General features: G+C 38.7%; 1 protein-coding gene across 1 annotated transcript in view; it reads left to right on the plus strand.

Annotated features, from left to right (window-relative positions):
* Nucleotides 1-22,824, plus strand: part of LOC133997935 (uncharacterized) — a 46,126-nt gene that overhangs the window by 10,384 nt on the left and 12,918 nt on the right. The window contains exons 6-10 of the mRNA XM_062437706.1: nucleotides 12,945-13,023; nucleotides 13,215-13,443; nucleotides 13,694-14,934; nucleotides 18,456-18,495; nucleotides 20,867-20,940. Of these exons, the coding sequence (XP_062293690.1) occupies nucleotides 12,945-13,023; nucleotides 13,215-13,443; nucleotides 13,694-14,934; nucleotides 18,456-18,495; nucleotides 20,867-20,940 (1,663 nt within the window). The remainder of the gene's footprint in view (nucleotides 1-12,944; nucleotides 13,024-13,214; nucleotides 13,444-13,693; nucleotides 14,935-18,455; nucleotides 18,496-20,866; nucleotides 20,941-22,824) is intronic.

Below are 22,824 nucleotides of genomic sequence, written 5' to 3' on the forward strand. Positions count from 1 at the left end.
GCCAGAGAAGCTTTTTAAGTCCATTAAATCAACTGTTGTGTGTGTTCAGTCTGTCAGGATGTCTGATCACAGAGGAAGGCTGTGCTTCTCTGGCCTCCGCTCTGAGCTCCAACCCCTCCCATCTGAGAGAGCTGGACCTGAGCTACAATCATCCAGGAGACTCAGGAGAGAAGCTTCTGTCTGCTGGACTGGAGGATCCACACTGGAGACTGGACACTCTCAGGTATGAATAGATGGATAGACACTCAGTCTAACTGAGGGACTCTGATTCATATTTTATGGTGGATATAAGTGAAGGTGTTGAAGTTTTTTGTCTTCATTGTCCCTTCCTCCAGGTTGGACCATGGTGGACCACAGAGCCTGAAACCTGGTGTGAGGAAGTGTGAGTGTGATTTCAGTTTGATTCATGAGAGCACAGCTGCACATGCTGCACTGGATTGTTGCATTTTTGGGATTAAGTACAAGGATGAGTTTTATTCAGGATTCAGGTTTTTCTATCTTTGTGGCTAGTAAATGTTCAAACCACTGAAATGTTGACAAACACTATAAACTGATCAGTGATGACAGTCATCCAACAAAAGTAATAAATACATTTTTATGAATTGTGGAGGCAACAGGAATCTAACGTTGTTTCTCCTGAGTCTTTCAGTCTGTGATATCATAGAAGAATTTTGTTGCCTTCAGATGCTGCTCATAAGCTCGTACTTCACAAGTTTGACTGACAGAAGTCATGTTCCTCGTTCTCTGGATGTTAGTGCGTCTGGAAAATTAGGGTTAAATGTTTTAAGGCTTTCTGCCTGTTTTTCAGTTGCAGATGTGACCCTATTGGACCCTATTGTCATAGGCACCAGTTTGGTGTCTTGGTAAATCTCCATGTGTCACAGTGGGAGGAGAGGCTCAGTATGGGGTTTGGTGATGCTAACCCAGCAGCACACAGCAGTCTTGGTGCCAACGAGTGTGCCTCTCACTGTCCACTGCTTGCCTGCTCAGAGCACGTCAAAAGCTTATGTTCCATCTAATTTTGTAACTTTATTTGGTGAAAGCACGCCCATATAAACCTTTCTGAAATCACACAAATGCTTTGTCTTGAAACTTTCCAGATATTTTTTGAATCCCAGTGAGACTGACTGACAAAATTAATAAATAAATACATACATAAATACATAAATGAATAAGATACTAATGATTCCTACCACACTATCTGCCATCCACAACAACCATAGGAGATGGTTTAAGTTAGAATGCTTTAATTGTGACTTGTTTTCTCCATCAGACACCTGTGAACTGGAGCTGGATCCAAACACAACAAACAGAAAACTCAAACTTTCTGACAACAACATGAAGGTGACACATGTGGAGGAGGATCAGTCATATCCTGATCATCCAGGCAGATTTGAATCCTATCCTCAGCTGCTGTGTAGAAATGTTCTGACTGGTCGCTGTTACTGGGAGGTCGAGTGGAAAGGAGGAGTTTATATATCAGTGAGTTACAGAGGAATCAGCAGGAAAGGAGACAGTGTTGACTGTATGTTTGGAAGAAATCATCAGTCCTGGAGTCTGTACTGCTCTGATCATGGTCGTCACTCTGTTTGGCACAATAAGTCAGGAACAGCTATCTCCTCTTCCTCCTCCTCCTCCTCCTCCTCCTCCTCTGTCCCTGACAGAGTAGGAGTGTATGTGGACTGTCCTGCTGGCACTCTGTCCTTCTACAGAGTCTACTCTGACACACTGATCCACCTCCAAACCTTCAACACCACATTCACTAAGCCTCTGTATGCTGGGTTTACAGTCTGGTCTGGTTCATTGTCTCTGTGTTCTCTGTAGGGAGAGTCTCTCTGTGTCCTCTGTAGGAGGGAGAGTCTCTCTGAGTTCTCTGTAGGAGGGAGAGTCTCTCTGTGTCCTCTCTAGGAGGGAGAGTCTCTCTGTGTCCTCTGTAGGAGGGAGAGTCTCTCTGTGTACAGAAACTCTGCTGACTGAAGATCAGCTGCTGAAATCAAACATCGCACACCAAAGAGGAGACTCGTCCATAGAGACAAACAAGAAAAAGTAACTGGTTGAAATAAACCTTTACAAAATATCAGTATCATTTATAGAATATGTTTAATCTCTTCTTCTGATTAAAATGCTACAACAGCGACACCTGCAGGTCAGATATAAGGGGAAAGGTCAGTCTGTGAGAAGCAGCGAGAGGAGAGCAGAGGAGTATGAGCCAAACACATAAAATGATGATCCAAGGCAAGACTTCCTCTCTAACCAATCAACAGCCAAACAATATTGACATTGCATTAGTCCAATGATAATTTCCAAATGTCCTCTTAAATTCTCCACTGCTGTATGTGATAAAGGGATATATAGATAGATTTATACAGCAGCATATTAGAAAAGAAATTATAATCAGCAAATTGTGAACTACTTCAAGTTCAATTTTAGTTAAGCCTTTTTCTGAGTCCAAGTTTCCTTTTTTCAGGTGTACATAACCCTTTTTAAAAAATCAAGCAGTAGATTGTTACTTGTGTTAGCCAACAAAACAGTTAGCTTGTTGTAGCATCTCCAGATGACTGATAAACTAACAGCAAGAATGGATTTCAGCTGTCTGGGCTGGATGTACTTTAGGACTATGGTGCCTGTAGCAGTCCGGCCTACTGCTGTTCTGGAGTAAACTTCTCTCATCAACAATAGAAAGTTACCGACATAATTTAAATGAAAGTCATTGTTGATCATGAAATCAGACTGGTTAGAGATCATATAATGTGCTGTAGGCAGTTTGCTGGACACTGAAGCTGTTGAAGAGTTACAGTGACTGTCTAGACTCACATGGAAAGAGTCTGATTCAAATGGAATTGATCAGTTTTTAAGTGAGCGGTTGTTCAGTCGGTTGTTGATGTGTTATTTGTGGATGAGTGTGTTGAAGGTCTGGCTGCTTACTTGAGACAATGTCTTCATTCTTTGTATTTTGAGTAATGAGCTAAAAGTAGAATATCAAGTGTTAAAACTGACAGCTTTGTCGGCTACATTTTGTATAGTGTGCATAATGATAAGAGTGTGTAAGTCATATATTTGAAACGTGCATTAATACTGCTTGATGTGAACCTACACTTTTTAATCTTTGAATCTTCTTTAGTAGTCTTTAGTCTTCAGTCTTTAGTGGTATTTAGCACTGATCTGTACTTGGATCAGAGCATATCAGCTTTGTTTAAAGCACTTTTAATTTGAATCTTTCATTTGCACTGTATGTCCTTTTTAAATGATTTTAAAGCAAATCAAATCATTATTTTATGCTACAACCATATATTTAATGCTCTATTCTTTCTATTTCTTATTTTCTGCACTTTGTTTTTATTTGTTATATTTTTATTACTATTAGTGAGGTGGCGAGTTTAATTGTATGTTTTAATGTTTGGGTTTTATTTTTATTTCTCAAATTGCATGTTTTTATGTTTTTTGTTTCCAATTCTTACTGTTAAATATTTGTTTTATGTAAAACACATTGAGTTGACTCTGTTTATGAAATGTGCTGTATAAATGAAGCTGCCTTGCCTTGTGTTACTTTCAATTTCTTTGTTTTGAAACAATATGTATAAATGTCTTTAAGGAAGCAGCCTTTTCACCACTCAGGGGTTTTTAGTTACTGTATTCAGTGAATGACATTAAATTTTCCCTTCCTCTGTTTTCATTATGTTGTATGATACAGTTTGTTGTAATATTCCATGTTACATACTGTTTGAATATTAGTTTTTATAAGTCAGCAAGCTGTTTAATAAATTATGTTGATGTTTTAAAATCTTGTTCCATGTGCTTCTTTTTTACTTTGAGCTCCTGCCCCTCTAAAGGTCTCTGCACAGCCTGCATTTGAACATAAGAAAGTAGAGATAAGTAGCCAACTAGTGTAAAATAACTGTTTTTTAATTATGCTTATTTAGAAGGTGGGAAAAATATTATTACTTTTTTTTTATTTAAAAAAAACATAAATAACTAGCTACTTTATAAATTAGACTCATATATTACAATGTTTAAATTGTTGTAATTCCTTTGTTATGACAGTAGGTGTCACTGTTGTACCAGGTTCAGTCAGAGCCCTTGTTACTCACATTAGAGGCAGAATAAAATGGCACTCAAGGTAGTGACACACTGATAAACTCATGTCTGTTCCTTACGTTGTTTTTACACCACATACTTCCTGGATGTTAGAGAAGCATTCAGCTTGATTTGTGGGTTTTAAAAGTGCTCAAAGACCGAGTTTGGACATCGTTTGTGTGAGTGTGTTTAGCGATCTAGCATCTAAGCTATTGTTTTCACTGCCTCGCTCAAAGCCACTTCAGATGCAACAGCGTGAAGATAAAGTATTTAGTTTTGATTCAATGAGCTATAAATACTATTTGTGTGAGTTTGCGCGTTATGTACTTTGTACGTTATCACAGTTTAACGGTCAGCCAAACTCAGGTATAACACTGGAGCCAGGATCAGAGCGTCTTGCTCCCTTTATTTCCTTCTTTTATGGTGAAATACCACGAGTTAAACTGTAAATAAAAGACAATACAAAACCTTAGTTTCCTTTACAGCGTGTCGCTAATAAACAGTATAACCCAACAGTAATGCTATTTAAAGAATAGCTAAAAAACTACACGGCACAAATGAGCCGTTTACATTAACAGTAGGATGATACACATCGTTGCTAAGCAACGCACACTTTACATCAGCTCTCAAATTACTTTTAGCACGACTTCTTGTAAGACTTCCCAGCCAATAAACATCACACGTTACAGAACTAAACTTAACATTACATATTCATCTTCATTCGTATCAAATATCAAATTATCAAACTTACATCCATCGCTTTCCTGAGCATGAGAAGAGAAGATTCACTGACTGACCTGCCGTCTTTCTTACTGCTGGTTGCTAGGTTACCGTAAGTATAAACCGTTATGTAGCCTTCAAAATAAGATTCCAGATTGCTGTACAACTATAACTGTGTGTGTGTGTGTGTGTGTGTGTGTGTGTGTGTGTGTGTGTGTGTGTGTGTGTGTGTGTGTGTGTGTGTGTGTGTGTGTGTGTGTGTGTGTGTGTGTGTACTAGGTATTCCTAATGTTGTGGGGACTTAAATCTGTTCACACAGTTATGTTATGGGGACTCACCTGTCTTATGGGGACAAAAAAGCAAGTCTTGAAGACTTGATTTAAAGTTAATATAAGTTTAGGGTTATGTTAAGTGTAGGATAAGGGTTAAGATTAGGCATGTAGTGGTTATGGTTACGGTTAGGATAAGTGTCCAGTAAATGAATGTAAGTCAATGTAATGTCCCCTGAAGTGATGGAAACATGGTGTGTGTGTGTGTGTGTGTGTGTGTGTGTGTGTGTGTGTGTGTGTGTGTGTGTGTGTGTGTGTGTGTGTGTGTGTGTGTGTGTTTCTTGTGCAGCATTTCTTATCATAAGTTTAATCTAATACATTCATTAAATCATTTCAAGTACCTTAAATCATGAAAATGATTCTGAGAGCAGATCAGTGGTGGTTTGTAGTGCTGTAATAATGGCGGCCACAAGATGATGCTGGTTCACATAAACAGACCGATCTTGTGTTTGGGAGAAGATGAATATGTGTAGAAATGTTAATATTTTAATGGTTTAGGTTTAATCATTTCAATGCATTTGAGTTTGCAGATACACAATTTAATGTAGTTTAATCATGCATTTGTCAGTGAAGCCACAGTCTGCACTTTTACTGTTTTGTTCTATTATTTTTATGCATTTGACAGTGCAGTTATGTTATAGGATTCACCTGATATCAAAGTATTATTAGGATTAAAATGCAGTAATTACACTAACCCATACTGTTAGGAGTGAAAACCAGTTGAATGTTAAATGAGATGTACATGATGTGACTGAAATATGATTTAAATTGTCACAGTAACTTAAGATATGGAAGATAGTGAAAGATTTTGGTCATAAAAATGCATAATTATTAATGAGGATTAGACTGAATTTGAAGAACATCCTTGAATGATTGTTATTTTAATAAAGTAGAATAAACATGTACAAAAAACAAACATGTTTCAGGACAGTTTTGGGAAGGCGATTTAAATGTTTTGAGCTCTGTACTATAACTGTGTATGGAATAATTAATGGAATTATGTGATACTAAAACATGTTAGCCTTGTACTATTTCTTATTTTTTAAGTAATTGCAGTGTGATGGCTGAACAACAATCTAATCCTTTATGGCAGCATTTCACTGAGATAATTTGAGTTTCCTGCGCTACAACCTGCAGCTCTTAAACTGGGAATACTGACAACTTCAGTGAGGGATGGGTGGGGTGAAGAGGTGACTCATGGGACTGGAGCTGTGGTTAAAAGATAATATTCACATTGCTCTTTTTGTATTGTTGTTTACATTTTTCCCTTCCCTTAGAAACAAGGAGATGGCACTGCTAATTCAAGTGCACTAAAACTTAAATCTTTATTACTTGGTTGATTACTTAAAGAGACTTTATCTAAAATAAGTGGAGTTCAGAGTCAGAGCAGAAAAAGTGAGAATGAAGACTAGATGTTATGTGTTCAACAAAAGTTCAAGTGTTGTTATATTTATATTTTCTACAGTTTATTTGTGTTCTCTGAAACTTGATGAATACTAATGTGTTAATTAAATGCTTTTTTAAGTTGAGACACTTTGTCTATAATTTGTTATTGTTAAGGTGTCATATTTTATCAGGGGAAAAAATGACAAAATATCAGCCAAAAAATACCCGGCATCATCTATCGGCCATCAGCTGACCCACATTTCTAAAGATCGGCGATAGAAATACCCATATCGGTTGACCTCTGGTGATGACATAATTGTGAATGAAAGCATTTTGACATTTTGGACCGTAGAAGTGACAGATAAATAGAACAGAAGAACATAGCATTGTTCACCCATATTTGATGCCAGAGTTTGATGATAAGGATTTTTTCTTATTGAACTTGCAGCAAAGATTCATTTGTCTAAAATATGGTTGCTTTTCAGCTCTCCAAAGGCCAAACACCAGATTCAATTGTAATGGTTTAATTCAGTAGAACATTTGAAGCTGGAAAAAACCCCAGAGATGTAAGTTTTGAATAAAATGCATCACAGCCAGGTTGATCCAAACTGTTGAGTGATATTGTTGGTCAGGGATACTTACAGCAGCTTATGATGCTGAGCTGATCTGTTGCTCATTAGATATTCAGTTTTCATCATCTAGTGGACAGATAGTAGAACTACATGTACTGTGTGATATCTGATACAGTTTGATCAACAGGTTAGACTGGTTTTGATGTTTTTACTGACTTGGACTCTGAAGTTATGAGCATGTGACAGAGTCCTCAGATCAAATGCACACAGACAGCAGGACTGACGAGGGAGAATAATCAGCTTCTTCTCTCCTGATGTTTCCTCTACACATGAAGGTGGAAAGTGTCTGTAAGTTGACCTGAAGAGACTTCAGCAGGTGAGAATCCTACCAGAGAAATCTGTAAATGTCTGATGAACCATCAGTTTGATCACATTGTGTTGAATCACTGTTCGATGTTTCTGGGTGATTATTGTTTGTTTCACTATATTTATTTAATCCTTCAAGTTTTAAAGAAGATTTTGATCCTTTATTGGTATTTTATAAGTTAAAGGAGAGCAGTTTGAGAATGAATTCCTTGTTTTACTGTTAATGAGTCTCAGCCTGAACCAACAACACTGATTGTTATCTGAGCTAAAAAAAAAAAAAATGCAAATGAAGATACAGGGAGTGTCAACTGGTTTGACAGATTGAAACAATTTGGCAGTTGTGCATTTTAATACAAAACACAATCATCTTCCAACACTGAGACAGAGTTGGTTTGACTGAAAGCTCTTTTACAGTCCATGTTGTGAAGTGTCCCAGAAGCTGTCCTCAGAGCCCTCAGATGGACCTGCTCAGCAAGGGCGGCACAGGTACGGGCTTTTGTTGCCCAGGCAACAGCCTATTTTCCCTTTTTGGTTGCACTGGGGGAAAAATAATTTAGCTGTTGTATAAATAAATGCAAATAGCAATTGCTGAAAATAGACCAAATTAACTTCAAAACATAACCCTTTTATTACTTTTTGATTGACATGCCTCTGGGTGACACAGTCAGAGATGGGAGTGGCCCAGAGCAGAGCCACTTAATCTGGCCCAAGGCAAACAAACAATCAATTGCATGTCTTCCATTTTTGAAACAAAACATATCATTTGCTTAATTTACAGATGGGTCAAGAGGGAGCATACTATAGCATACAAAACACTTAGAGCATCCACTGCTGGATGAGATGGCAAACAACAAAATAAAACAAATGGTCTAATGCCTTATTGTTATTATCATTATTATTATTATTATTATTATTATTATTATTATTCACCTCATTATGAGATGATCATTTATAATGTTCAAATTGGTGCAACTGTGGCTTAATGAAGGTTTCTTTATGTTCAATTTGGGTGCTACAGTATAGGCTACAATGCCCTCTAACAAGAGAGACTCCAGCGACAACAACAGGAGAAAGAGCTGAGGGAGGGAGCACAGGGAAGTGCAACTTTACAGAGCGGGATTCAGGCCAGCAGACCAGCAGGTAAAGAAAATATGTTCATGAAATCCTTCATGTAATTTCTGTATTCTACTACATATTTTTACACACACAGCTACAGTACATATACCATACTCCAGTCTAAGTCCCGGGCTTCACCAGGAATCATTGAGTGAAGTTATTGTCAGTGTTCAGTCAGATGTTTAAAATCAAAATGATTAGAACTGTTGAACTGGCAAAGTATATACAGTATAAAGTACATGCTATTTTAATTATACCATGTGAATTTTGAATGGAAAATGCTGAGGACATTGGTATTCTTAATTCTGATTCTTATAATTCAATTATCATTGATTGTTTGTTTCACTATATTTATTGAATTCTTCAGGTTTTACAGATGATTTTGATTTTTGTTTTTTTTTATTAGTAAAGGAGAGCAGTTTGAAAATGACTTCCTTGTATTACTGTTGGGTTGAAACAACAGCACTTGAATGTAATCTGACCTTAAAAAACATGCAAATGAAAATGAAAATGAAGGCTGTGTCAGAACTGGTTGGACTGGATCAGGGTGTGGTGCATTTTTAATCCTGAACACTGTAGTGACAATTGAAAAACAAAAAAGGTCAACTGAAGGAATTTGAATGCATGTCCAATGTGTTAAAAATGTATTCCGTCATGAAATATATATTTGACCCTTTACTATATGTACAGATTTAAAAACTCCCCCAAAAGCTGGATGCACTGAATGAATGATATGACAACAAGCTCATAAATATGAAACATAATCAAAAACATTAAAACTACACATGGTTGAAAAACTGTGTGGTTTCCTCAGTTCCAAATTCACTGCAGCTATCCCACTTTGACACTGTATGTGACTGGTGTAATTATCTACTGATGTCATCAGGTGCATGTGATGAAGCAAGACAAATATTTATCTTGTATAAATATTTGTCTAACCACACCGTACCACACACACGCAACATTCAATTGGCTAGAACAACAACCATCTTCCAACACTGAGACAGACTTGTTTTGACTGAAAGCTCTTTTACAGTCCATGTTGTGAACTGTCCCAGAGGCTGCAGAGTCCTCAGATGGACCTGCTCAGTGTGTCTGATGGGAAGAGCTGCTGCTTCACTGTTTTCTACAGTATTTGTTACATGTTAGAGAGATGAATGAGAACTAATGTGTCCTGTGATGAAACCTTGTTGCAGTGAGTCAGTGCAGTTCTCCCAGCAGCTGTTTCTCTGCTATGGATCAGTGTGAGGACAAAGAGGAGGGAGTCCCTCCCTCTAAAAGCTCTCTGTGTGGGGAACATGACAGCCAGACCAAAGCTCAGAGGTGAGATGAGGATCTCTAACTGTCCATCACTGTTCTCCACTCACATCACTCCACCATCATTATTCACACTCACTGTCACATCTGACACTCAACTACTGAATAATTAGTATCAGAAATAAAAAATACACAGCATCCTATAGGACAATCACTTGAATTATCATCAAGTCAATATGAATCACCTGGCAGACCAACTCAGCTTGATTTTCTATATTATAGCACCCTCACCAGGTTACATAGAAGAACCTGTTCTAAAATGAAACCTCAATGCCCAACTCTGACCTTTCATCAAATAATATTAATTCATTAAGAGGAGAACATAACTTATCCACTGCTTCTAAAATTTAATCTGCTATATTCTGGTTAAATTTCATCTTTTTAAACTCTTTGATTTGTTCATTGTTTGTTTGTATCAGGATGCAGCAGCAGAGAGCAGACTCTCCTGAACCCAGCTGTGTGTCCATGAAGAGTGACTGGTCTATGGGTCATCCTGTTAAGTTTAAAGATGGACAACCTGCTGATGGAAGGTAAACTTAAACTTAAACTTATCGATCCCAGTTTTAATTCCAATATGGAAAAATAGTTTTCCAAATAGTTTTAGTATTAGCTTTGACATTTACTTTGACTTTTATTCTTTCACTAAAATACGTAAATTCAAAGTATTTTTTAACTGTTTCTAAATGGTCGGTGGTCTATGGATGCATTTATAGAGCACTTCCATTCAAAGCACTTTATAATGAACTAATCAACTAAGATGAGACAGAATCTTTCATCAGATGACACTTTGATGAACAGGATAATGTTACTCATCCACTGTCTTCTTACTGATTTTCATTCTGCTTCTAAATCTTCAGCTACTGACATTCTGGTTAAAATGAATCATTTTAAACTCTTTGATTTGTTAAATATTTGTTTGTATCAGGATGCAGCAGCAGAGAGCAGACTCTCCTGAACCCAGCTGTGTGTCCATGAAGAGTGACTGGTCCATGGGTCATCCTGTTAAGTTTAACGATGGACAACATGCTGATGGAAGGTAAGAATTGAAAACTGAAGATTTAAAGGATTATTAAACACAATAATATTTTTCATTCATGGAAAAAATAAATCTAAAATAGCTCATTAAACACAAAGAAAATAAAGATTATTGAGTCCGATTCTAATTCAGAATCAGGTTATCGATGCCCAGTTTCAATTCCGATATGGACATTTGTATGAGCATTTACTTTGACTTTTATTGTTTCACTAAAATAAGTCAATTCAAAGTCTTTTAAACTGAATATTCTGCTTTTTTGATTTTGAATACTTTCTGTGTCATCTTTTTTCCTCAATGATATAATATACTATCACTGTAAAGGTTGATTCCTGCACATGTGAGTACTAGTAGACAGGGTTGCAGCATGATAATTTTCAGGAGTTGTAAAAATCCAGTCTGAAAATATTACAAACCCCTGTGCAGGGTTTCTCTGATCAGCATTTAAACAACAACAATCTGTTACTTCAACTGGACTCGAATTATTATCAAGTGAATATGAATCACGTGCCAGACCATCTAAGCTTGTTTTCTATGTTATAGCACCCTCGTCAGGTGACATAGAAGAACCTTTCATCAAATAACATTAATTTATTAAGAGGAGAACATTACTTATCCACTGCTTCTAAATCTTCAGCTACTGACATTCTGGTCGAATTTCATCTTTTTAAACTCTTTGATTTGTTCATTGTTTGTTTGTATCAGGATGCAGCAGCAGAGATCAGACTCTCCTGAACCCAGCTGTGTGTCCATGAAGAGTGACTGGTCTATGGGTCATCCTGATAAGTTTAAAGATGGACAACCTGCTGATGGAAGGTAAGAATTTAAAACTGAAGATTTAAAGGATCATTAGACACAAGAATGTATTTTCATTGATGGAAAAATCAAACATGGCTCATTAAACACAATAAAGGAAAGATTATCCCCAGTTTCAATTCCAATGTGTAAAAATCGTTTTGAGCATTTACTTTGACTTTTATTCTTTCAGTATGATATGTAAATTCAAAGTCTTCTTAATTTTTCAACTGTTTCTAAATGGTTGGTGGTCTATGGATTCATTTATAGAGCACTTCTATTCAAAGCACTTTATAACGTCCTCATTCACCAATTTCGCTCACACACTTAAACAGTAAAGGCTGTGGATCTACCAATGCAAGGCAATGGTCTAATTAATGTGAGCAACTGGGATTGAGTGTCTTGCTTAAGGACACTTTGACACAATTTAAGGATTTCCATAATTCTGCTCTTCTGGCTAAAAGATGATGCCACAGCTGCCATCTTGGTCTGTAGTTTTTGTTGGGCACTCGACTGCAGCCCAGAGCAGAGCTGGCTTTTACTGTCCCCACCTTCTTCCAGCAGGGCTTCCTTAGAACAAGCTCAACTGATTGACCAGGGCCACCATGATAGGCCAACCACCTTAATTCCTGTTTCCTATTTGGGTGTTCATACCACAGAAGAGTGTGTTGTTAACCACCCTGCCAAATTTGAATGATTAAGAAAATCGCCAAATATATGAAATTAGGCTTCAAAGTTGTGTAAAAATCAACCTTTTTCTCTTCTCCCAAACGCTGTGGGAGTGCCCGCCGAGTCCGCTGAAACCCCGCCCCCTACCAAGTGTCACCTGTCAATCAAAGTCACCACCTCTACCAGAAACATGGATGCTAGGTCTGAGAGCTTTCTGATGCTAACTCAGCGGCTAACTCGGCGGCTAGCTCGGCGGCTAACTCAGCTAACTGGCTAACTGTAGACTGTAGTAGTAGTAGTAGTGTGCGCTGAATGTATCTATACCTACAGCAGCAGGGGCGGGTTTATGCTCCTGTGTGTAACCGTGCTATTGGTTAACACCGCCGGTTTATGTAACGCAACAGTGATTTTAAGACCCGCCCATTAAATACAGACACAGAAATCTTGAAACACAGTTTGTGAAGCCAAGCTCGAGCTAGAAATACATTTATGACTTATTTAATGTGTTTAGAAGAAAATGTCTGAATTCACTTTACACAGTCTTTAAACGTGATATTTTCTCCACAGAGTTCAGCAGCAGAGCTCAGAGGTTCCCAGTGATCAGTCTGCACAGCAGAATCAAACACAGCTGGACTCCATATTTATGGTGTGTACATGTACAGAAACAACTTTTACTATTAACTCCATCAACCACAGATGAAATAGTAAAGTAGCATTCAGGTCCTAACAGTGTCCATGCTGCTCTGTTTAGACCAGCAGGCCTTCAGACTGACACATGAATCACATGTTGTGTTCTACCAGTTTAAATTAAATGTTCACTTTATCTTTCTGTTCCAGCTGCTGGAGGAGAACATCGTCACTTTTGTGAAGAACGAGCTGAAGAGAGTCCAGAGAGGTCTGAGTCCAGATGACCCAGAATGCTTAGAGAGTCAGAGTGAGGATGAGGAGGTGTTGGACGGTGAGAAGGAAGAGCAGAGGAGGAGCAGCAGAGACGCATTTCTGAAGATCACAGTGCACTTCCTGAGGAGAATGAAGCAGGAGGAGCTGGCTGACCGTCTGCAGAGCAGTAAGAGGATTTTAACAGATTTAACATGATGGAGAGGAAATGGAGGCAACATGGGAGAGGTTTATATTTCAAACTCTGCTGTTAATATGCTGCACACATCTGCATCAGATCAGAGGCTGTTTGTCCTTCACTGATGAGCTGAATAAAACTGATGGAGGTGGAAAAACTACACAGACACACTTACATGTTCAGATTTCTAGACTTTCTGTAGGATCCACTCACTGATTTCATTTGTTGTTTGTTCATTCAGGAAATCCTGCTGTAGAGTGTCGACATAAACTCAAGTCTAACCTGCAGAAGAAGTTCCAGTGTCTGTTTGAGGGGATCGCTAAAGCAGGAAACCCAACCCTTCTGAATCAGATCTACACACCGCTCTACATCACAGAGGGAGGGACTGCAGAGGTCAATGATGAACATGAAGTCAGACAGATTGAAACAGCATTCAGGAATGAAGTCGGAGCAGAAACAACAATCAGATGCAAAGACATCTTTAAAGCCTCACCTGGAAGAGATGAACCAATCAGAACAGTGGTGACAAAGGGAGTGGCTGGCATTGGGAAAACAGTCTTAACACAGAAGTTCACTCTGGACTGGGCTGAAGGCAAAGCCAACCAGGACATACACTTCACATTTCCATTCACTTTCAAAGAGCTGAATGTGCTGAAAGAGAAAAAGTACAGCTTGGTGGAACTTGTTCATCACTTCTTTACTGAAACCAAAGAAGCAAGAATCTGCAGGTTTGAAGAGTTCCAGGTTGTGTTCATCTTTGACGGTCTGGATGAGTGTCGACTTCCTCTGGACTTCCACAACAATGAGATCCTCACTGATGTTACAGAGTCCACCTCAGTGGATGTGCTGCTGACAAACCTCATCAGGGGGAAACTGCTTCCCTCTGCTCGCCTCTGGATAACCACACGACCTGCAGCAGCCAATCAGATCCCTCCTGAGTGTGTTGGCATGGTGACAGAGGTCAGAGGCTTCACTGACTCACAGAAGGAGGAGTACTTCACGAAGAGATTGAGGGATGAGAAGCAGGCCAGAACCATCATCTCCCACATCAAGACATCACGAAGCCTCCACATCATGTGCCACATCCCAGTCTTCTGCTGGATCACTGCTACAGTTCTGGAGGATGTGTTGAAAAGCAGAGAGGGAGGAGAAGTGCCCAAGACCCTGACTGAGTTGTACATCCACTTCCTGGTGGTTCAGTCCAAAATGAAGAATGTCAAGTATGATGGAAGAGCTGAGACAGATCCACACTGGAATAAAAAGAACAGGAAGATGATTAAGTCTCTGGGAAAACTGGCTTTTGAGCAGCTGCAGAAAGGCAACCTGATCTTCTATGAATCAGACCTGACAGAGTGTGGCATCGATATCAGAGCAGCTTCAGTGTACTCAGGAGTGTTCACACAGGTCTTTAAAGAGGAGAGAGGGCTGTACCAGGACAAGGTGTTCTGCTTCATCCATCTGAGCCTTCAGGAGTTTCTGGCTGCTCTTCATGTCCATCTGACATTCATCAACTCTGGAGTCAATCTGCTGCAAGAAGAACCACAGTCGAACGCACAGAAGTCTAAAACAAAAGACAAATCTTCCATGACACGTTTCTATCAGAGTGCTGTGGACAAGGCCTCAAAGAGTCCGAATGGAAACCTGGACTTGTTCCTCCGCTTCCTCCTGGGTCTTTCACTGCAGACTAATCAAACTCTCCTACGAGGTCTGTTGACACCGACAGGAAATAGCTCACAGACCAGTCAGGAAACAGTTGAGTACATCAAGAAGAAGATCAGTGAGAATCTGTCTGCAGAGAGAAGCATCAATCTGTTCCACTGTCTGAATGAACTGAATGATCGTTCTCTAGTGGAGGAGATCCAACAGTACCTGAGATCAGGAAGTCTCTCCACAGATAAACTGTCTCCTGCTCAGTGGTCAGCTCTGGTCTTCATCTTACTGTCATCAGAAAATGATCTGGATGTGTTTGACCTGAAGAAATACTCTGCTTCAGAGGAGGCTCTTCTGAGGCTGCTGCCAGTGGTCAAAGCCTCCAACAAAGCTCTGTAGGTGCACACAGAACTATCCAGTGTTTTTTTCGTTTGACAAGTAAGAAAACTAATGTTTTGAATTGTTTTCTTTTGTTCTGCTGATTCTTCTTCAGGTTGAGTAACTGTAACCTCTCAGAGAGAAGCTGTGCAGCTCTGTCCTCAGTTCTCAGCTCCCAGTCCTCCAGTCTGAGAGATCTGGACCTGAGTAACAACAACCTGCAGGATTCAGGAGTGAAGCAGCTGTCTGTTGGACTGGAGAGTTCACACTGCAGACTTGAAACTCTCAGGTCAATTTTATTATTATAAAGCAATATTTTGCAACCAGCCCCCACCTCTATCTTTTTCTAGTCTACAGAAAGACAGAGTTTTGAATGAGTTTGAGTTTGAAGTGTAATATCAAGTATAAAATAAGTCATACTCCATTCATGCTACAATGTGAGTCAGAATATACTATATGCTTGTCATTTAATGTTGTATGAAAACTTTGTGTACATACAGTAATACAAATCTAGTGTAATTGTAAACTGAATGCACTTATATAGTACCTATGTATGTACTAATTTTATTGTTACATATTATATTACATTAATGTTTTTATTTAGTCTTTTGCTCCTTTTATATGAAGCACAACTGACGTTATTATCATCATTAATAATATTTTTGGTTTATTATTATTATTATTATATTATTATTATTATTATTATTATTATTATTATTATTATTATTACCTTTCTAGTCTTCTGACCATTCAAAGTGTTTCACACTAAATACCAACGGTCACCCATTCACACACACATTCATACACTGATGGAAGAGGCTTTCATGCAAGGTGTTAACCTGCTCATCAGGGGGTGTTTCTAATCATACACACACACATGCCTACCCACCAATGGCACAACCTTTTGGAGCTATTTTGGGGTTCAGTATTTTGCCAAAGGACAGTTTGACTTGCAAGACTGGAGGAATTTGCCCTGTTGAGCCCCAGAAATATACAAGACAGAATTACGGGCATGTCCTCAACATGCAGGTGAACATATAAAGCAGATCTGCTACTCAGGAAATGTTGTACATGGTTTTAGACTTCACTTTTCCTGAAAATAATACAAATTAAATGTTTAAACACTGAATGTAATGAATTCAGAAATACAATGAAAAACTCTAAGTTTGCTAATTAAATTACTTTAGTAACTGGACTGACAAATATGAACAAACATAAATCATCAGTAAAGCTCAGTACTTACAGCTTAGTATCTTTTTAAATGTGATGTGGAGCCATAAGTGTAAAGGCATTTCTTCTGTCAATGTAAAAACAGGACTAAATCTTAAACTCATTGTTTGTGTGTTCAGTCTGTCAGGATGTCTGATCACAGAGGAAGGCTCTGCTTCTCTGGCCTTAGCTCTGAGCTCCAACCCCTCCCATCTGAGAGAGCTGGACCTGAGATACAATCATCCAGGAGAATTAGCAGAGATGGAGCTGTCTGCTGGACTGGAGGATCGACACTGGAAACTGGACACTCTCAGGTATGTACAGATGGACAGACACTCTGACTAACTGAGGGACTCTGGTTCATGTTTAATGGTGGATATGAGTGAAGGCGTACAAAGTTGATTGACTTTGTCTCTTCCTCCAGGATGGACCATGGTGGACTGCAGAGACTGAAACCTGGTCTGAGAAAGTGTGAGTTTTCAGTTTAATTCATGAGAACAAAGTTACACATGCTGGACTGAAGTACAGTGATGGACTGAAGTACAATGATGTGTTGTATTCAAGATTTAGTTTTCTGAGTGTGGCTGGAAATATATAAGAAATCACTCAATCCACTAAAATATTGACAAACTCTACTTGCTGATCACAGTGATCCAACATAAGTAATAAATAGACTTTATGAAGAGTGGAACCAACAGGGAAAGTAAGGCCCCAATGAGACAGAGGGCATTTTAGCAGCCTTGGACATCTTTTTGTAATTGTTTTCAGTAAGGGTGAAGCTTTTTGCTTGATGCTTTTGCATTGCTGATCATTTTTCCACTTAAAGCACCTTGTGTTGTACGGACTCTAGTTTAACAAACAGTCATAATATTGTTACAGTAGTTTTTTAAGCACAAGCAGAGCCGTCTACTGGACTATATGGGTATTGGGTAATACTTTCTCCCAGTCACACAGACTGTTGCCCAGTGAAATCTGTATGTACGGAGCCAGCCAATCAGGATGCACCTACTAATTACGAGGGGTGTTGAAATTTCTTGTTTTGGATGTGGACGACTAGGCATCGATTTACATAAGTCAATAATCAATTATCTAAACATTAGTTAATAACTTGATGTTGACAGACGACAAAAGCGGAACCAAGCAGTGAGGACAGCGAAGCAGCCAGACAGTCTTATAGGGCGCACACATGAGAGTTCATCTGTAGTTCATCTTCAAGAAAATGAGCAGCTGCAATTTTTTGATTGAATGACTAAATAATTACCTTGGGAGACAATCGTGAAGTTTACTGTGAACTTTAAACGCTGCCACTCAGCTAACGCTAACATTAGGGGATCAGCGCAGCTAACGAGAGCAGCTGACCAACACACACTGCAGCATGAAACAATGTAAACCCTGAGGTGAAGGAAATAACTCAGGGCTCAGTCTGCATCGTAGAATCGAATCGAATCATTAACAGCTGATTTGTAATAGAATCAAATTGTGAGGACAGTGAAGATTCACACCATTACCAATTACGTGCCTTGTACAATGTATAAGTAGTGTCTCACTGCTGCTCACTATCCCAAACGACTTCAGAAAACGGCGTTGGAGTGGCAGGGTCCACACGTGGAGAGCTCCAGAACTAGGGAACTAGGGTTACGATATATAACCTTTGTTCTATCTCACACAGGCTACTCAACTACAGTGCCTATAAAAAGTTTTCCCCTTTTATTGCTTCTATAAATTGAATCATGGTCAATAGACTTAGACAACTTAACCAACAAAAGAGTTTTTGTATCTTCAAGTTAAAAGCAACCCTTTATCCGGGTCTCAATGATGATTTAGAATATTGCCATTTTCTGTGAAGACATGCATTTATTGTTTTCCATTAGTTACTTGATGTTTGATGTTGAATCCTCTTCTATAGTGATTCCTACTCCCCTGGGTAGATACGAGGCCCCCTGCTGTCCATCTGTATTTTGTTTTTTGGTAACCCTGTGGGGTTTTGGCTTCCTTTCCTGCCACTGGCTAATTGTTGATTGTCCACACCTGTTAGATATCACATGTTTTTTAACCTGACTTGTTGCAGAGTCATTGCTCACTTCCTGGCGAAGGCTCCTTAGCCGAAACGCGTAGAAGTACAGTTTTTAACATGTCCTGCCCTTAAAATAGAGGCATTTTATTTTTTCCAAGATGAGTGCCTTGGTGTTTTCCTATTTTCAATGTTGTTTCGGCCTTTAGCCAAAGAGCACCATCTTTACAATGTATTCAATAGTTCCAGGTAGCACTCCTACTCTTCTGTTTTTATGGTCAATATCATGTAGCTTTTATAAAGAAGAATTGACCAAAAAAGCCTCTTTAATGTCAAAGTGAAAACTGATTACTACAAACTAATGTCAATTAATTAAAATATATAAAAATAGTCATTGTATAAATATTCATCACCTTAAAAGTGACTGACCCAATTCAATAGACGTCACGCCAATTGGTGCTAGTAGTCTCACAAATAGTGAAATGGAGATCACCTGGTCAGTGAATCTGTCTCAAGTGATAGAAGTGAGAACATCCCCTAGAGTTCAATTAAATCCACCATTTAGAAATTAAGGAATATGGCACATGTGTAACTCTGCCTAAAGCAGGCCATCTTCACAAACTGAGAGGCCTTGCAAGGAGACTGGTGAGGGAGGCCACCAACACACCTGTGACTACTCTGAAAGAGTTACAAGCTTCAGCAGCTTTTTTTAAAAGCCAAATTATATTGACCATTCTTCAATTTATAAAAGCAATAAAAGGGGAAATCACCCAAGGGGGTGAATACTTTTTATAGGCATTGTATGTGGGTACAGTAAGCAGAGCCTATATGTTTGCCCTGCCGCAACAATCAGACTGCCTCACTGAGCCTGACTGGAAACTGGTTACAGGTTGCTGCAGCCCTCGTACTACTGCATAATCCCTTCCTATTGATTTAGGCAACCATGGTGAGGGTTGTCTGTTCTCACCATCAACATGTGTCTCCGCTGAACCAGAGTCAGTAAGTGTTGGTGAACCAGGAGTACCAGAACCTGAAGTTCAAGGAGGTTGATGTGTCTGTTTTCCTCTGAAGGGTAAACACCACCACCAAGCTTTTTTTTTTGTTTTGGCAACCACCTCAACCTAAAAAGAAGCATGGCTGTTGATGGCAGGTTGATGGCTGTGAACCAGTCACCTGGATGAACCAGCATGCAGAACATCTTTCTGGTGATGCATTGGTTCAGAATGCAGAGATTCAAAGTTAATCCTCCCGTGTTGTTGGATACCAGGAAGAACGCAGAGTTAAATGTATTCAATTGGATCCAGGTGTGCCAAGGTTGCACTCAGAGAGTCTGACCATGAAAATACCAAAAGTGTTGAATGTAAATGTTCTAACGGAAGTGTTGAATAAACATTTAGACAAACATCAGACACAGCAGGAATGAGGTTTAAATTTACATTTGACAAAAAATTGTCATCACAATGTCAACTTACTGTGCTTTTTCAAAGCTTTCAGTCACATACCATGGCCTTCCTAAGTGGATTGAGTTTTATATTGTTTAATTGTGTCTTGTTCTCTCCATCAGATGCCTTTGAACTGGAACTGGATCCAAACACAACAAACAGAAAACTCAAACTGTCTGACAACAACCGGAAGGTGACACATGTGGCGGAGTATCAGTCATATCCTGATCATCCAGACAGATTTAAATCCTGTCCTCAGCTGCTGTGTAGAAATGTTCTGAATGGTCGCTGTTACTGGGAAGTTGAGAGAAGAGGAAGATTTTCTGTATCAGTGAGCTACAGAGGAATCAGCAGGAGAGGAGACAGAGATGACTGTGAGTTTGGAAGGAATGATCAGTCCTGGAGTTTGTACTGTTCTGAGGATGATGTTTACTGTGTCTGGCACAATAAGACAGGAATATCAATGTCCTCCTCCTCCTCTTCCTCTTCCTCCTTCTCCACCTCCTCCTCCTCCTCTTCGTCCTCCTCCTCCTCCTCCTCCTCGTTCTCTATCCCTGACAGAGTAGGAGTGTATGTGGACTGTCCTGCTGGCACTCTGTCCTTCTACAGAGTCTCCTCTGACACACTGATCCACCTCTACACCTTCAACACCACATTCACTCAGCCTCTGTGTGCTGGGTTTGCTGTCTGGTCTGGTTCCTCATTGTCTCTGTGTCCTCTGTAGGAGGGAGAATCTCTCCTGTGTACAAAAACTCTGCTGAAATCAAACATCACTCACCAGAGAGGAGGCACACGTTTGTAAGGAGGAGTGTGTAAATCCTGTATTTGATATATCTTGATCTGGGAATGTTTATAGTGTTAAGTCTTTCTTATATTCAGCACTGATCTGTGCCTGGATCAGATTGAAAGTTTTGTGGTACTTTATGTGTTTTTGTATACTAGGAAAACACACAAGAAACATGTGTAAATTATGTCATGTTTGTTTTTAATGAGAACATTAATCTGAAGTAGAAGAATACTATACATTTGAAGTTAACTTTATTAAACTTAGTTAATAAAATGACACATTTTGAACCACTTCATGGCTAAAATGACCACAAACAATATGTATAAACAATATGTATACGACTCATTATTCATGCTTATTTTTTTAATTTTTTTATTTTATACCTATTTTCTCATCTTTATGCCTATATTTTTTATATTTTGTTTTTCTAATGTAAAGCACACAGAGCTTACTTGTAATGAAAAATGCTGGATAAATAAAATTCCCATTAACATAAAGTGGTCAGTAAGTGTGTATTGAATATAATATATAAGTGTGGATATCTTAAAAAGATCAATATACAAAATTCACAGCCCCACTAGATGTCAGCAAACTACTATTTGCTATGTAAACATAGAGTGGAATAAAGGCATCCTGAGTAGAGAATGAAGACAGTCGGTAGAAAGATAAACTGAAAGTGAATATTTTCAATTGCAAGAGAGGTTTTGGCCAATAGACTCAGTTGATGTGAGGCATCTTCAAAAGTGTAAACCCTCATTAGGAAAGGAGATAGGACAGGATCTGGAGTCTTGACACTGATGGTTGTAACGGGAAGGAACCAGTTGCACTACAAAACACTACAGGTAGAGTTTGTGATGACATTTATTGCAGATTAGGGATAAAGGGTAACAGGAAGAACACAGTAAAGTACAGTTTGTCAGGCAGAAGATCAGGAACCAGATGCAACCATGATGACAAAGCACGAATCTCTGACGTAGAGTACCCACAGGAAACATGGCAAAGAAATTCACACTGTGTAATCAACAGTGTTGGGGAGACTTAAACTACATGTAGTTGAACTACATAGCTTAACTACAATTTGCTGTAACTTGCTGGTAGTTAAATTAAATTCATATTTTGTCCTGCTTCAAGTATTTCAACTACTTTTTGGGTCATTTTTTGTAGTTTAACTCAATTTACAAACTACAATTTTGGCCATTAACATGAAATATGTTTTATTAAAAAAAAGACCTATATAATATGAATGTTATTTTACCATTATTGTGTTCCAGAACTCTTTGAAAAAAGGCATGAATCATGTCATGACATGCCAACATTGTTGTTCAAGACACACCGATCTAGAATATGTCTGCCTCTTTGGGTTTTTTATTACATTTTTTGTTGACTGATTTACATTTCTGATGTACAAGTGGGTATTGTGGTAGGATTTTCATTTTCTCTTTATATTACCCAACATGTCTATAGATTACCCAACATGTCTATGGTGAACCTACAGTATGTTGACCAAAAATGTCAGCTTTTTTTCTTTAAAAAAATAAAACTGAGTTGTGAGGCATATTTCTGCTGGCATGTGAATTTTTTGTAGGCTATTATATCTTGTTTCATATACACAACATGTTGATTCATTTAAAGCTGAGGTAAATGAGTATAATGAGTATCGTATAAGTAGTTGCTAAAGCTACTTTTTTTAGCTGTAGTTTTACAAACTGCATTTCTCCAGTGGTAGAAATGTAGTTTGTTCAAACTACTGCCAGACTGTATTACATGTAGTTTTACAAGCTAGGCTTGCAAAGTAGCTTACCCAACACTGGTAATCAATGCAGGTGATCACCAGGCAGCCACAGGGACAGGCAGACAGAAACCAGGAAGTACTGAGGCTGAACTCGTGGTCTGGG

Source organism: Scomber scombrus, chromosome 1, assembly GCF_963691925.1.
Source record: "Scomber scombrus chromosome 1, fScoSco1.1, whole genome shotgun sequence".
NCBI lineage: Eukaryota > Metazoa > Chordata > Actinopteri > Scombriformes > Scombridae > Scomber > Scomber scombrus.